Source organism: Solanum tuberosum, unplaced genomic scaffold (assembly GCF_000226075.1).
Source record: "Solanum tuberosum cultivar DM 1-3 516 R44 unplaced genomic scaffold, SolTub_3.0 scf00058, whole genome shotgun sequence".
Classification (NCBI taxonomy): Eukaryota; Viridiplantae; Streptophyta; class Magnoliopsida; order Solanales; family Solanaceae; genus Solanum; species Solanum tuberosum.
This window is the reverse complement of record NW_006238982.1, coordinates 828,460-845,026: the sequence shown is the minus strand read 5'-3', so window position 1 is coordinate 845,026 and position 16,567 is coordinate 828,460. Positions and strand designations below refer to the sequence as shown.

The window sequence follows — 16,567 nt, the reverse complement described above, 5'->3', positions numbered from 1 at the left end:
GTAATGATCATGGACTTAATTTTTGGTGGTTATTGTTGTGGAGGTGGAGATGGCAGAGTGGAGATCACATGATGTGTTTTTGTACATTCTAAGTGGTGCGTTAGGCCTCATATTTCTTCAATATTGCAGTTAAACGTTTTGGCTCGTCTAGATCTAATTGATGGCTGAGAGCCCAAATGGAAATAATGAGGGTGACACATAAATTCCGATCTTGTCTTTCCACATGGGAAAGTTTTTGTATGTTGTTTCTGGTGTTAACTCTTGGCAAAAAATATAGCAGATGATGTTCAATTAATTTAGCATGGATCATCACACAGATATATCAGCTTGCATCGTATCTCTGGAAGAGGAGGGTGGGTGTTCTTGTATATTTTGGTAGTGCAATCAGTGCGGAAAACTATTAATTCTCAACAGAATATTTGATTGGATTGCCGGTATTAGTATTGGAGTGTAAGCGAATTGCACAGTATGCACGGGCGCCTCTGCAAAGTTATATTTAATCTGGAGATGCTTATGTAGTTTTCGGCTTCTTCTTTAACTTATCCAGAAAATAGTTTGATGTTGTTGCTTCAGCATTTGGTACTCACCCTCAAGAAATGGAGAGGAGGAAATGATAGCTATAGATAGCAGCTGGTGATTTGTTTCATCCTAGTTGTGCTCACATTAAGAAATGAACATGAGATCAAAATAAGATGGTTGAAAGGGAGAAGTGGAGAAGTACTACCAGGGTGTTTTGTGTAGAAGGATGCGTACTAAAGTGAAAGTTAAGTTTTATGATTCAATTGTAAGACCGTCAATGTTAAATGAGAGTCAATGTTGAGCTGCTGAAAACCGACACATTGCAAGAGGAGTGTTGTAGATATGCACTGAATGGACACCATACAAGGTCAGACAAGATTAAAATTCCATGTTCACCTGAAGGTGCAAGTACCACCATGCACATTAGGATAAAATGAGAGAAAGGTTACTTGAGATGGTTTGGTCATCTATTAGAATCCATGCAGACTTGCGAGAAATAGGACATACTAAAAGAAGATCTATATGGACAAGAACAATTAGTTGGGAATATGTTAGTATGTTTACATTGGGTCCTATTTTTTCAAGTAGTCTTTTAGTTTTCAGAGATTTTATGCTAGTAGAAAATATAGAATATTTCTTGCACTCTTTATTTTATTTTTATTCTACATAATCTTGGTCTCAAATGAATTCAAATGGAAATCATGGTTAATATGGATTCATATAGACGACACCAACTTGTTTGGGATTGAGGCATACTTATTATTGGTGCAAGAAACTAACATGGGATCTAGGGCTTTTTATTTACCTAAGGCCATCCATCCTACACGTGCTTCTCAAGAATATCTAAAAGAGGCTTGGCCCTGTCATCAGTCTGCAAGTAAGCACCTAAGATGAAATAGAACAGACTTGCCATGAAAAGAAACATGTAGATACAGCTATCAAACTTGAGAAACTATCGTTTCTGTTTTAGGATTGTATTGTCTAAAGTATTACCCATTTTTTTAATATAGGGTTAACTGTCTGCAACTTTAATTTTCTTTGACTTATTGATCTGCTATGTGAGTATCTTATCATTGTAGCTAAATAAGCACGTCAATAACTAAATTAAGTTTGGTCTTCACTTTTTGCTATGTGAGTATCTTATCATTGCCCTCTCTCTTGCTCTCGTTTTTTAAATTTAGTTGCATGTTTGCGATTGTGCTTTTAGGATGTAATCTGGGAGTCAGAAAATAGAAGGGAGTTTTGAGAATATTCATTTTCCCTTTTGGAGTTGTATGGGTAAAATGTGAAGACTGGTTGGGCTGAAAGGGCTCTGGGTATAGGTAGCGGATGCTGAACAGAGAAGAGGACTAGAAAGATGAGAATTTGAGTTGATGGGTGAATATATGGGGTCTGGGGAGAAACATTAGGTTTGTTAGTCTCTGTAGTTTAAAATGTTTTCCAGCTTGGATAAAGTGTGATTAAATTAAGAATACCTGGACAGACACCCATAATTTTTTGACCTGGTAAATGGAGATTTCATTAATAAATGCATCCAGTAGATGCTGTAATTTACAAGCTGCAGCAAAAAAGAGTTAGCTCCTGAACAGTGAGACCTTCTAAATGCTAATTAAGAAGCTAATAAAATAAAAATAACTGAACAGAATTATTTACAGTATGATGATCACTCCAGCAAAAGAATGTTTTGAGAGTCATCTACATTTCGCTAGCATTTGGCCTTAGATTCCCTAATATTTTTGGGAAACTAGATTTGGGTGAAGTTTGGATTGAAGTTTCAACATGTATTTGGCCATAGTTTCGGGAACATATTTCACTTTTTTTAAAACAAAACATTACATGATTTATACCCATAAATTTGACACAATTATCATTCTTAGTACGGAGAAGGGTCAAAAATGCCTTTCAACTATGTGAAATGAACAAAATTGCCCTTCGTTTATAGCTCGGTCCTAAATTGCCCTTGTCGTCAATACTTTGGTCCAAAAATCCCCTTGGTGTTAATAGTTTGGTTCAGAAATGCCCCTATTGTCACTACATGGGTCAAACATGTCATTTTTCGAATAAATATATTGTTTTTTTTTAATTTTTATAAACACTTCTTGTTCCTAATAAAAAAATTACTTTTTAAAGAACCCTATTCTTGTTTTCTTTCTTTTAAACTCACTTAAACTAATGAAAATGCAGGATTTTATTTTTTTTTATCAATCAAAATAGAATAACTTAATGTACCCTTTTAACGGATAATATATGCCATATAGATAATATCATAATAAATCCATCATTAATTTTCATTTAGATAACGATAAAAAAATATTATAATACAATAAGAACTATTTTATTTTTATTTTTTTCGAATTCAAGTAGGATAAACATTTGTTAATAAGATAAATATTAGAAAAAAATGTGTGTAAAAAGAAAATAAATAATATACTTATTTGAAAATTGGCATTTTTGATCCATTAAGTAACAATAAGGGCATTTTTGGACCAAACTATAAACTAAGTGCATTTTTGTTCATTTCACAAAGTTTAAGGACATTTTTTACCCTTTATCATTTTTATAATGAACTAGATAATACATTATCCTAAAATCATAACGCGATATTTAATAAAAAGTACTAATAACACAATTACTATCTACTACAATTCGTCAAATTACAATTTGTTACGAAGATCCATCGACAAAAAAGAAATAAATAATAGCAACGGTAGTAACTAGCTATTCTTTAATATAATCTTCCCACATTCTATGAACAATCTCTTCAAAGCGAGCATGCATCGCCATATTAGGAGTGCTTTTTATGAGGGGAAAGGGTAGATAGAACTAGTTGGAGTCATAAGTAGATAGACTTCTTTCGTAAAATGAAAAAGTTGTGGGTAAGTTCCAAAATTTTAAAAGAACTCAACAACTACTACTTTTTTACCCCAAAACCAGTAGTTTTTAAAGATTTTGGGAGTTTTGGTTTTTCTTGCCAAAATAATTTCCCAAAACTAGACAAATTTTGCCAATTTTTTCCCATAAAGTGCTTGCAATGTCTACTGCCAAACGGGTACTTGAAGGTTGGTAGGAGATGTAACTGGAACTACTCCAACATCCTGGATTTAGAAGCCAATAATTATGTAATAACATGAAATGAAAGGTAAGATCTTGTTCCTGGTTAAGATTGCCCCATAGGCAGTACATCAGTTTATTTCTTTCCTTGATCTGTGCATGTTGAACTTTGCTAAACATGCTCGGCATTTATTAATACATAAGAACTTCTAGCATTGATATATCTCAATAAAAATCAAGTGATTGAAATATATATGTGTTTGATTTTTATTTAGGTCCTTTTAGTTAGAAATAATGTGGAGATAATCTTTTTTTTGATTGTTTATAATGTGGAGATAACCTTATCTTGTAATTTGTGATAAGGTTTTGTCTATTAGTCAGAGGTAATCGTATTTTTCGTTAGAGAAGGCTTTAGGTAGTCTCATCTTTTTTTTTTGGTTATAGAGTTCTAGTAGTTTGACTTCTAACTAGTTTAGAACTTTACATTCCATAATATAAGACCACGGTGTTGTCTATATGGAAGACTTTGATACACATGACCTTATTTTTATATGGGAAGCCCTTACCCTCAAACCCCCTTACAAGGTGGCAAATGTTGATTTTGTCCACTTTGTTTGTTTGGTAACTCAAATGCCTAACATTTTTGGTCTGAGTTGAAGCGTCCTTTCCACTAGGCTATACCTCCTTTGTCTTGAATAACACATGACTTTTGAATAGTACCTTACAACTTCCTCCTTTTTTTCTTCTCTCTTATTTCTTTTTTGTTCTCTCTTGTTTATTTTTGTTCTCTCCATTCTTCTCGCATTCCTCCCTTCTCTGCTACATTAGTTTGGTATCAAAAGCTCAAGTCCAATTCACTTTTAACACCCATTACTGATGAAACTCATATATCTACTACCAGAAATGATCCATTTTTCAGTTCTCAACTGACATCTTGTTATCATTCAAGTACAAAGAAGGTATAGTAAGGAAGCTTGATAACAACAAAAAAATTTAGTAAGCAAGTTTGATTCCTCATTCTTTTGATCTCTCTTGGAAGCTGGAGGACGTAACTACGTTGCATGAGACATCAGTATAAATGAAATTCAATCTACTCTAAGTTGGCGGTTCAGAACAACTTCTTCAATGGGAGTATCATTGCTTGATGCTACGTGGACCAAGGAAACTAGTAATCTTAGAACCTTTTTTGGATTGGCTTTTGGCTTATAAGCCAAAATTCATAAGTTAGATCCTAACTTACGGCTTTTGTCTTCTTTTAAAAAAAATCATTTTAGCTTAAAATCAAGTGCTTATAAGCACTTCTTTGATTTTACCCTAGCACTAAAAAATGCTGAAAAACTATTTTGGCTTAAAAGGACTTAAAAATAAGTCAATTCAAACAGGCTCTTAGTTGTCTAGGCTTGTTTGCTCCAATTGAAAGAGAATTGTCTATCTGAACAGAGAAATACAATGTTTTTTTTATAGGGTAAATAGGTCTATTAATGTGGAAAACCTCATATATAAGACGTAGCCCAAAAGTATCCTTACACAATAAAAACAAATGCAATGTCATTATGTTTAATATTTTTTAATATTCTTTTGGTTTTAGAAAACAGAGATAATCTTATCCATTTGGTTAATAATAAGGTTTTATTTATTAGTTTGAGATAATTATGACTTTTGGTTCTTTCTCCAAAAAAAATATGACTTCTAGTTAGAGAAATTGTTTTGTCTGATTTATTTTTTTTAAGACATAGTTCTCCTAGTTTTTAAGACTTTTAACTTGTTTGGAATTTACTATCCTATAAATAAAACCATTATGTACTTTGGTTAGAAAACTTGAATACCACTCGACATGTTGATGAATAATACCTTTTAAATTTAGATCTCTCTAACCCTATATAGGCTAAATTAGTTTATTAATGTGGAAAACCTCGTATATGAACCGTAGCCCAAAATGTAGAGAGTCTTACTCAATTAAAACAAATGCAATATCATTAGACTTAATATATTTTAGTATTCTTTTGGTTTTAAAAAACAGAGGTGATCCTATTCGTTTAGTTAATAATAAGGTTTTATTCATTAGTTTGAGATAATTATGTCTTAATTGTTTTATCTGATATTTTCTTTTTTGGTAGACATATAGTTCTCCTAGTTTTAAAAACTTTTAACTTGTTTGGAATTTACTATCCTATAAAAAAAACCTTTACTATCCTATAAATAAAACCATTATGTACTTTGGTTAGAGAACTTGAATAACACCTGACATGATGATGAGTACTACCTTCTAAATTTTTCTCTCTAATTCTCTTCTCGTGCCCTGTATTATCATTCTAGCGTTGTTCTCTACTCCTCAACTTATTTTTCGCAGTTTTTTGTCTTCCTTTACTCTGGTCCGCCTAAATCATTATCTTTTGCGTGCTTTCATGTCTCATACTAGGTGAAATGATTGTGATGTGGTTGTCAGGCTTTGCATGCAAGAATAAATTGGAGATGTGTTTTGTTTTGTGATAACATAGTTGTAATAGTTAGAAAGCTTAGAAGCTGCAGCACTTTAGTTCCAATAATTTCTATAGCTTGAATTTTATTTGTGTAAGCTTGAGATCAGCTCAAACATGGGAAAAGGGGTGGACTTAGAAGTTAATGCAGTTGTTAGTCTTGTGGTTGAATAAACTTGTGTTGTAGGAGGTCAATTGTAGCTTACACAATCTTGGGAGACCACTGGAGATAGACATTGGGAAAAACTAATGATTAGAGAGAGAGGGTTTATTTTTTTTGAGAAAGGTAACATTACTTCTATATATCCACAGGTATACTACATCAAAGTGTAGTCCCCCTCCAAAAAGTTTTACTGACATCATTCCTAGGATCTTCTAGTTACAACCAGTCAATAATATTAAACACATTTTCAGCATCTCCTATCACTACTTGCTTACACCAAAAATATTAAATCCCTAGGCAATTAGTCTTTATCTTCTGGATATTGTTATGTTTTCCTTCAAAACATCTTTGATTCCTTTCCTTCCAAATTGTCCACCAAATGCAAGCTGGGACAATCCTCCATCTCTTCTCATTTTTTCCTGCATTTCCATCCCTGTTCCAGAATTGTAGGACTTCTATAATACTCCCAGGCTTTGTCCACTTAATCTTCCTCTTTTGGATGAACATCTGCCACAATTGATCAGTCCATTTGCAGTGTAAAAAGAGATGGTTGATTGTCTCCACCTGTTCTTCACATAGATAGCAACTAGAACGTAGATTGGGTTTCCTCTTGTTTAAGTTCTCATGTGTCGAGACTGCCTGCTTTGCCAAGAGCCATGTGAAGTAATTCACCTTGTAGGGAATTTCGGTTCTCCAGATCATCCTCCAGGGCCATCCTGCATGCTGCTCCTCCGTAGACTAACTCCTCTCATTCTAGGTGGTGATATAATATCTCACCGAAAAATCCAGACAGCACAAAAATTACAGCAGACTAACTAGCTAATGAAGAAGTTTGCCTTATCAGCTTTCTTTCTGATGCTAGGCATTTGCCTCTTGTCGAGTTGAACCGATCCCTTAGCTTGTCTTGGTAGTTGGTAGCTGGATGGAGGAGTGGAACATGTTACTAGCAGGGGTGTATCTAGAGGGGGTGCCGTGGGTTCACGTGAACCCATGCTCCCCTCTCTAGATCATATATAGTAGTGTTATATGTTTAAGTAAAAATATTTAAATATAGATGTGTAAACCCACGTTCAAAGTATCATATAATAATACAATGATGGTTGGGTGCACCTCTCTAGGTGAGGATAGAAATTGAAATCTTATACTATCTATCTTGTTTTTTTGAATAACACCTCCCCAAGTGGTTATTGGTTACACTTTAGGTGTTTCAACTAATTTTTCTTTTGTTTTTTTCCTTTAATCTTTCAAAATTTTCAAGTGTGTTACATCAAAGATTCCTAAAAATTTTAGCATGGTAAATTTTTTATATAATTAAATTAAATGTGTATATTAAAATTTAAAACAAGTAGTATTATATATTTTTGACCTATTATTTTTAAAATTTAATGGTTCATATTAAGAACCTAAAAGTCAAACCGATAAAATTTATATTTAAGATGCATTTTTTCGTCATTTTGCACTTATCATATCAAAATCTTGGATACACCTCTGGTTACTAGTCTTAAGGTTTCAGCCTTGTTACATTATAGCATTTTTCTATCTGCCCATCTTCTTGGTTGGTGTTTGTCTCCTTCTTTTTCCTCTTTTAGGGGTGTAGGCCAGGGTCGTTTCAGGAAGAAAGGAATGAGGACATGTTGGTACTAATCCTAGAAATTTGAATCAAGTACGTTATTGTTGGTCTATGAAACTGTATGTGAATGAGTGTTGGGGCGGGGTCACCGCTGATCTAGAGAAATCTGATGAAGTTCTTTGTTAGAAACTACCAGTGCTATATATTTAAAATATCTTCTTCTATCCCCAGGTTGTCACAGATCATCATTGTAAAAACCAATTATCTGTGGCATCTTGCTTCATATATTTTCTCAGGAACCTGAATCAGGTAAAGCTTTACTCATCTCTATGGTTATCGTTCCCCAAACTGAGTTTCTGCTATGAAGAAAAATTGAAAGTGGGCTTTCTTGTGTATTTGGATGATATATGTGTTTTCTCCGTTACTCCATCTGTAAAAATACAACTAACTGCAATCTTCTAGACACCACTGCCAGTCCCTCACATAAAGTAAAAGAAAAGAAAAAGAAAGGGAGTTTCCATAAAGAAAACGGGGGAAGGAGCATATTTTAGTATCCCAAATGAAATAAGAGAAAAATGTTAGGAAGAAGGTGTGCTTTGAAAATCAGAAGATATGTGATTTGGAATCACTTGCATAGTGCTACCAGTGTACTTTAGAAACAGCTGTTTAGTGTCATGATTCAGATTTCTAGGTGGAAATTCGAGGGCATATACAGCGGTTCTCAAAATAAAATTTCGAGTAGTTACTTTTACTGTTGTTATTATTTTGCGTTCTCTTCATAGTTGTGAAAGCCTCTTTATTTTGTGCCTTCTTTATCCTTTATTACCACTTCAAACACTCATTCTAGCACTTCTGATTTTTCTTTCTTTTGCCAGTCGCTTCTTGCAATGTAGAGGCCCATATGCCAAACGAAGACATCCTCTTGTGGACTCAACTGTAATAACAGAAATTAGAAGATGCATTGACCAAGGGATTGAATTTCAAGGCGAACTGTTAAATTTTAGAAAAGATGGATCTCCCATGATGAATAGACTGCGTTTGACTCCAATATATGGGGATGGTGTAGCGATAACTCACATTCTTGGTATTCAGTACTTTCAGGAAGTAAATATTGATTTGGGTCCACTTCCAGGATCCTTGGTGAAGGAGCCTACAAGACTATTGGATAGGTACCGTTCTAGTCTTTCTCTTTATGGACCAGCCTCAGAAGGAAACCGCTCTAACAATCATGGGGTTTGTGGTATACTGCAGTTGAGTGATGAGGTCCTAGCGCTCAAAATTCTCTCACTGTTGACCCCAAGAGATATTGCATCTGTTGGCTCTGTTTCTACACGACTTTATGAGCTGACAAAAAATGAAGATCTTTGGCGTATGGTCTGTCAGAATGCATGGGGTAGTGAAACAACTCGTGTGTTAGAAGCAGTGCCAGGAGCTAAGAGACTGGGTTGGGGTAGATTGGCTAGAGAATTAACTACTCTAGAAGCAGCAGCTTGGAGGAAGCTAACTGTTGGAGGTATTGTTGAACCTTCACGTTGCAACTTCAGTGCATGTGCAGTAGGGAACCGTGTTGTACTCTTTGGTGGAGAGGGGGTAAACATGCAACCGATGAATGATACTTTTGTATTGGACTTGAATTCCAGCAATCCAGAGTGGAAATATGTCAAAGTCAGTTCTCCTCCTCCTGGACGTTGGGGGCACACACTCTCTTGTGTGAATGGATCTCATCTCGTTGTGTTTGGTGGATATGGAAGGCAGGGTCTCTTGAATGACGTCTTTGTGCTGGATTTGGATGCCAAACAACCAACATGGCGTGAAATCTCTAGCTTGGCGCCTCCACTTCCAAGATCTTGGCACAGCTCCTGTACTTTGGATGGGACCAAGTTGATAGTCTCTGGTGGTTGTACAGATTCTGGTGTACTTCTCAATGATACTTTCCTGCTTGATCTGTCTATGGAGAAGCCTGTGTGGCGTGAAATAGCAGTGACGTGGACTCCACCTTCTCGTTTGGGCCACACGCTGTCTGTTTATGGAGGCAGGAAAATTCTTATGTTTGGGGGTCTTGCCAAGAGTGGTCCTGTGCGTTTTCGATCAAGTGATGTGTTTACCTTGGATCTCAGTGAGGAAGAACCCTGCTGGAGATGTGTTACAGGAAGTGGAATGCCTGGTGCGGGAAATCCCGGAGGCCTTGCTCCTTCCCCAAGGCTTGATCATGTGGCATTAAGTCTCCCTGGTGGCAGAGTTCTGGTCTTTGGTGGGTCCATTACTTCTGGTCTCCAATCAGGATCACAGCTCTACATTTTGGATCCAACAGAAGAGAAGCCTACATGGAGGATATTGAATGTGACTGGTCGGGCTCCAAGTATTGCTTGGGGACATAATACATGTGTTGTTGGCGGAACTAGAGCAATAGTCCTCGGAGGTCAAACTGGGGAAGACTGGATGCTCGGTGAGATCCATGAACTATCTTTAGCAAGCTCTGTTATTATATGAATAAAAGAAAGGTATTAATCAAGAGAAGGTGTTGTACTGAATTCACAATGAAAATTTTGCCTCAAGAAATAAGGAAGTCCCGCGCAAACGGTTTTTGCATTGCACCAAATTCAGAGTTGATTAGCTTGTTTATTCTTGTGTGGCTCTTATGGTCCTGTTGAGAGGTTAAGGTTTGCATGGAATGATTTCGCTTGATGCACTTGAATATTCACCTAGGTGTAGCTTGATAGATGTGTAGGTTATTATGTATTCTTAGGTTAGTTTGTATTGTGTATGGATATGTGTATTGTTCAAGTCCTGTAATTTGAACCCCTTTGGGAGAATATGTAAAAATAGAAAAAGTAAAGGAAAAAAAGGGTAATGATTTGCAGTAGTACCAGATGCATGTATTAGATTTATAAATTATATCACCCTGCTATGTTTAATAACAGTTTATGCGATGACATGTTTGTTATTCGTTTGAGCATCTCAGACTCAAACAGCTTTACAGTCCTTGCTGAATTTCATGGTAATTTGCTCAGTCTGAGTCCAAAACAATCCAATTTCTTATAGAGCTATTAACACCAGCAGCACCAACTCTAATGGGTTCTGAAACGGCTCTATTAAAGCTATGAATGAATAATGATCTCTTCTATTTGGTACGTATTTTTTTTACATTTTTGAAATTCACGGAGTTAAAGTTGAAGCCTAAGTTGTGTTTGGTTATATCTTTTGCAAAGAGTATTTGGAATATTGTTCATGCTTAAATACAACACGCAAAATGAAAAGTGAATTTAAAAAACACAGTATGAGCCTGTTTGGATGAACGTATAACACCTAATCCTAACTTATTGTTTTAGACTTATTCTTGTTATTTTGGCTTACAACAAGTGCTTTAAAACACTTCTTTTAATTTTCCCAAAATACTATAGAAGTGCTCAATATTTTGGCTTAAGAACACCTATAATAAGTCAATTAAAATAGGCTTTCATGGTCAAACATCAATTTTTTATTCAAGTGAAAAATTGTTCTATAAAAAGTGAATAATTTTTGTGTCCAAATGGGTCCCCTCACTCGAGTCATTTGTTCTCTCCGTACTACACAGATAAGTATTTTGTTTTTTTAAATTGGGTGTGTTTGGTACAATTTCTCATATTTGGTTGACTTAAATGTTTTTAAAATAAACTGATTTTTCTTCAATTTAGGAAAAATGATAAAGTAAGGAAAATATTTTCAATAACTCTCTTTCAATTACACCACACGACCCTAATTTTATCCAAACACTACAAAAGTTCTTAAAAGTTAGTTTGACTTAAAAACACCTAAAATAAGAGAATCCAAACAGGCGGAGTATTGGGTGTGTTTGGTACAATCCTCATATTTGGTTGACTTAAAAGTTTTGAAAAATATTTTCCAAATGAACTTATTTTCTTTTAATTTTAGAAAATGACTTCCCTACATAAAATAAGAAAGACATTTTTTGAAAACTCTTTTTCAACCACACTACTTGACCCTAATCTAAAATTCAACTCCGAACCTCGACCCAAGACCCATCTCTCAACCTTGACTCGGGACCCAACTCCCAACTCTCGACCCCAACCCAAATTCGGGACCTGATCCTGACTATGAAACATTAAACCTTCGACTAAGACTTAAATTGTTCTATGAATGAAGTTAGATCGAGCTAGGTGAAACTTCTATTGTTTCTAGATGTGAAGGTCAATTCCAAAGTGTATTGGATGTGAGATATTATCACAAGGAACCTCTAAAACAAATTCGAGTTAAAGAGCTTTTCTAAGGATTAAATTTTTGTGTAAGTTCATACAAGGGTCAATTTCGAACAAGCATATCTCCTAGAAAAACGCAAAAATAATACATACTAATTACTATAGCGGCAGTAATAAGCAAATTTGAGCCCAAAAATTTGAATGAAGAGAGTGTGACGAAGCATAACAAAGTAACTCTATCATGAGCAATAAAATGAAACTTATATATCATATCAAACTACTATTGATACAAAAACCTGTAACATTCATTTTCTGAATTTATAAACTTATTTCTTACAAAATCCAAAAGTACTAAGAACTTGGTGTAGTGCAGTAACTCAGATACACAAAGCCGGTCCGATTAAGGAACAGTCAAAATGTTGTTCTTTTGTTCATCGCGCAGTGTGGAGTCTCTACAAAGCAAGTTAAAACTAAGGATGTGAATGGAATCTACAATTTTATAGAAGCAAAATAACAAGTGGAGGAACTTCCTCTCTCTCTCTCCCAGTCAACTTGGATATCAATTTATCAAAGAGTGGGCATCCCATGGAATTACTAAGTCATGATTCCATATTTTCCCTAACTCGAGAAGCAAATCGTTGCAAAGATTCCTCATCAAAGGTGTTATCTTTTTCTTTAATATTCAACACAAAATCCATTGCATCTTGGTATCTTTTTGCTTTACAATAACCATCAACAATAGTCTTGTATGTTAGCTCATTTGGTCTGCACTCGTGCTGGATCATATAACTGATCAATTCATTTACCTCAGAGAACATTCCTCGAGCTGCAAATCCAGCGATAAATGTATTATATGTAACAATGCAAGGTCGGATTCCTTTTTCTGTCATCTGGGAGAAAATTCGTATGGCCTCCTCCATACGACCTTGTCTGCAGAACGCTTTGATGACAGTGTTATATGATACAAGGTCTGGATTTCCTCCATTCTTCTGCAGTCGATTAAGGATTTCCTCAGCTTTCCAACATTCACCGGCTCTAGCATACATGTCCATTAAACTATTATATGTAACAAGATCTGGCTGCAGACCATTCTCCCTAATTAAATGCAGCACATCGTGAGCACGGTCATATAGCTTGTTCCTTGCAAATATGGAAAGCATGGAGTTAAATATGACCAAATCTGGCCTGTATCCATTTTTCTGTAATTCCTGAAATGCTCTCTCCATACCCATGAGAGATCTACACTTGAAATTTGCAAGAATGAGGGTTCTCAAAAGCATCCAACTAGGAAAAATATGACCATCATAAATTTCCTTTGCGATTCTCTCCACACCTCTCACGTTCCCTCCCTTGGAATAGCAGTGGAGCATCAAAGAGTAAGTAGTTTCACTGGGCTTAAACCCCTTACTTTTCATGTCTGAGAAAACAGATTCAGCTGCTCTCCAATCACCTCGACGAGCAAGGGCATTAAGAAGCGCATTGTATGTTGTGACACACGGAGTGAATCCTGCTTGGATCATCTCATCGTACATCTTTGCAGCATTAAAATCAGAATCACACCTTCCATAAGCACGAATCAAAGTATTAAATGTATCTCTATCAGGCTCAAAACCACAGTTTTTCATCTCATGGAAAACGTGATTTACATATTTTTGCATTCCCCTATTACCACACATTGCAAGCATTGTGTTCCAAGTAATACGGTTTGGGGCACATCCATTTAATTTCATATCAGAGATCACGTCCATCATCTCTTCTACTCGAGATTTCTTTCCCAGCATCCCAATGATTGCGTTATATGTACAGACATTAGGAACACACCCTGCTTGTTTCATTTGCTTGAAAAAGCTCAAGGCTTTGTCCTCCTTCCCTGCCTTACCATAGGCATCTATCACTGTTGTATAAGTGATAGCATTCGGCATTACACCCTTGTGTGTCATTGTGCCTATAAGTGCTGCTCCTTCTTCAAGGAAGCCCGCCCTCACATAAGCTGCCACAAGCTCATTATAGGTCACCGAATCAGGAGGGCAGTTATTCTCCTCCATTTCTTTCAGAACACGCAATGCCTCCGAGTAAATTCCAGCCTTACCAAAGACTTGGAGTAAAGAATTGTAAGTAACTGTTCCCGGAACATAACCCTTTCTCTTCAATCCATCAAAAAACTCTTTTGCTTCCTCCAACAACCCTTCCCTCCCACAAGCAGCTATAACCGTGCTACAAGTGAACTCGTCAAATTCAAGCCCGTTACTTGTCATTACATCTAAAAGCAGTAAAATATTGTTCCAAGACCTACCCTTTTTACCATAAACATCTAACATAACATTATAAGTTACCAAGGTGGCAGATAAACCCTTCTCTTTCACATATTCAAACAATGCAATTGCCTTGTCATACTTGCCAATCCGAGAATAAGCATGTAGAACAGTTGTCCAGGCTCGAACATCAAGTGAGTAATCTTCAAATGGAATAACATCAAACAGTTTTGACGTCACCAAATGCTGTGATTCCCTACCCAAAACCTTCACCATGAATTCAATAACTTGACTATCTAGCTTTTCATTTTCAACATGAATGTTCAAAACAACCCATTCAAACAACAAAATAGCTCTATCCCATTTGCCTATAACATCTAAGCCTTTCAAAAGACTCATCAAATCAACTTCAAGCAACTCAAATTTCACAGAATCAAAGAATTCAGTCAAATGAGAAAGAGGGCGTTCAAGAATTGAATCAATCAGTAACTTACAGTTAAGAGGGAGAAATTCAAGTGACCCGTCATCAAAAGATTCCATTTTGGGAACAGTAACCCTCGTATTCCCAAAAAGGGTGTCATCATTTTCCAGAGAAACAGGAAGAGAAGACAAATGGGTATTGCTAATTCTTGAAGATTTAACAGTTCTTGGAGGATTTGAAGATGAAACATGAAGGAGATGTTGTAGAAGAGAATCAAGAGGGAAAGAAGTAGAAGTAGAAGAAGAAGGGGTTTGTTGTTGCTGTTGTTTGAGAGGTGGGAGAGGGGAACTGGTGGTGGTGGGATTCAATTTGAGGCGCTGGGTTGGTGGTAAAGGTGTTGGTTTTGTTGATTGGATTGGCAAGATTGGCCTATTTGGGAAGAGAGAACCTTCCATGGCTGAAGATAATACTAGGAGTGGCACAAGACTCTCAATTCGGCATTTTTGATGATAGATAGAGTGATGAGAGAAAAGAAAGGCAAGCTATATCGAGGGATAGCGGATTCTACCACACCCACACACTCATTTCAAAGCTATATGAGTTCTCCCTTTTTTATTTGTCGAATATCACTTGAAGCGATTTCCAAACCTAAATTACATGGATTTAAGTTTATGGTGAAAAAAAAGACAGAAGGAAATCTACTCATGGTAACAACTAACAACTAAAAAATAAATGAAAACTCGATTCTCATAATCGTTTTGTAATTTTTGCGTGTTTTACTGTTTTATCTCTTTTCGTAGCTTCAGTGTGGTATTTGTGGTTTGCAAGAATGGGTGGCGGGTACCGAGGTGTTTGGATAGATTTTGAAAGAGTTCTTCAGTTTGGAAGGTTAGAAACTTGATAAGTTTAACCAAAGTCAGCATTTGAGAAAATGAGCTTGAAATGGAATTTCTAATAGTTTTGTTAGATCTGAAGCTGATTTTTTATTTCGATGGATGATTTGGATAGGGTGCCGAGGGGATCGTGTATGATTTGAACCCTTGGATCGAGTTTTAGTTAAATGAATAAGTTTGACAATAGTCAAATTTCGGTCAAAACGACCTCGTATCGGTACTAGGATGACTCCAACAGGTTTGTAACATGTTTTAAAATTGATTTGTATATTTGATTTGTGTGTAGGAAGATTTTTGATGAGTTTCGAATATTCGAGTTACATTCTACTTGAATTTAAAGTAAGGAGTTACTCTCAACAAATAGTTGACCAAACGAACTCGAATTCATGGTCGGGAAGTTCCAACAAGTTTGTATGATGATTTTGAACTTGTCCACAATTATTTATTTAATTTCCAAGAGTTTCAGATGGATTTTGAACATTTTGGGAGCTTTAGTCTTGTTTAAACATAAAAAAGTGACGACTCAAAGATTCGTTTTTAGTTCTAGAGATCAGGAATTTATTTCGAGACTTTCAAAATTGACCATGAATTATAGGAATGATCCGAAGAGATTGGAGTAATTTTGATAAGTTGAGATTGGATTTTTATCATGAAAAATGTTCAGGCATTGGTGATTTCTACTCCTAAACTTGTATTTTCTCATAGGGTTTGAGTTTTGCGCAATTTTGTCAAATTTTGTTGTAGTTTCTAGGCTTCAATTGCATTGCTTTCATTGTTTGCTATTGTCACGACCCAAGCCTAGGGCCTAGACGTGACCGGCGAATGGGGAACCCGAAGGAACCCCAAACAAGCCTCATAGCGTATCATTACACATCCTTGGTCGCGGAAGCAATTAAAATGACCATAAGCGATAAGCATAATCAAGGGGGAAATCGGGACTAAGGGAGCAAGAGAAACAAAAAAAGGAATGATACATAAATACCATAGATGAGTCAAGCTCAAGCATAATACACAACTTGTCCAAC

The 16,567-nt window shown here is 35.9% G+C and overlaps 2 protein-coding genes across 2 annotated transcripts in view; one reads left to right on the top strand and one right to left on the bottom strand.

Moving 5' to 3' along the window:
* Positions 1–10,710, top strand: part of LOC102583269 (adagio protein 1-like) — a 15,609-nt gene extending 4,899 nt beyond the window's left edge. The window contains exon 2 of the mRNA XM_006344479.2: positions 8,656–10,710. Within this exon, the coding sequence (XP_006344541.1) occupies positions 8,656–10,270 (1,615 nt within the window). The 3' untranslated portion in view covers positions 10,271–10,710. The remainder of the gene's footprint in view (positions 1–8,655) is intronic.
* Positions 10,711–12,259: 1,549 nt separating this feature from the next.
* On the bottom strand, positions 12,260–15,273 carry LOC102582941 (pentatricopeptide repeat-containing protein At2g18940, chloroplastic). The gene has a single exon (XM_006344478.2). It carries the CDS (start codon positions 15,102–15,104, stop codon positions 12,576–12,578), a length of 2,529 nt encoding a protein of 842 aa, XP_006344540.1. The 5' UTR covers positions 15,105–15,273; the 3' UTR covers positions 12,260–12,575.
* Between the last annotated feature and the right edge of the window lie 1,294 nt (positions 15,274–16,567).

What these genes read in the sequence shown, in the direction of transcription:
- LOC102582941 (XM_006344478.2), bottom strand. Translation starts at nt 15,104, where the DNA reads ATGGAAGGTTCTCTCTTCCCAAATAGGCCAATCTTGCCAATCCAATCA.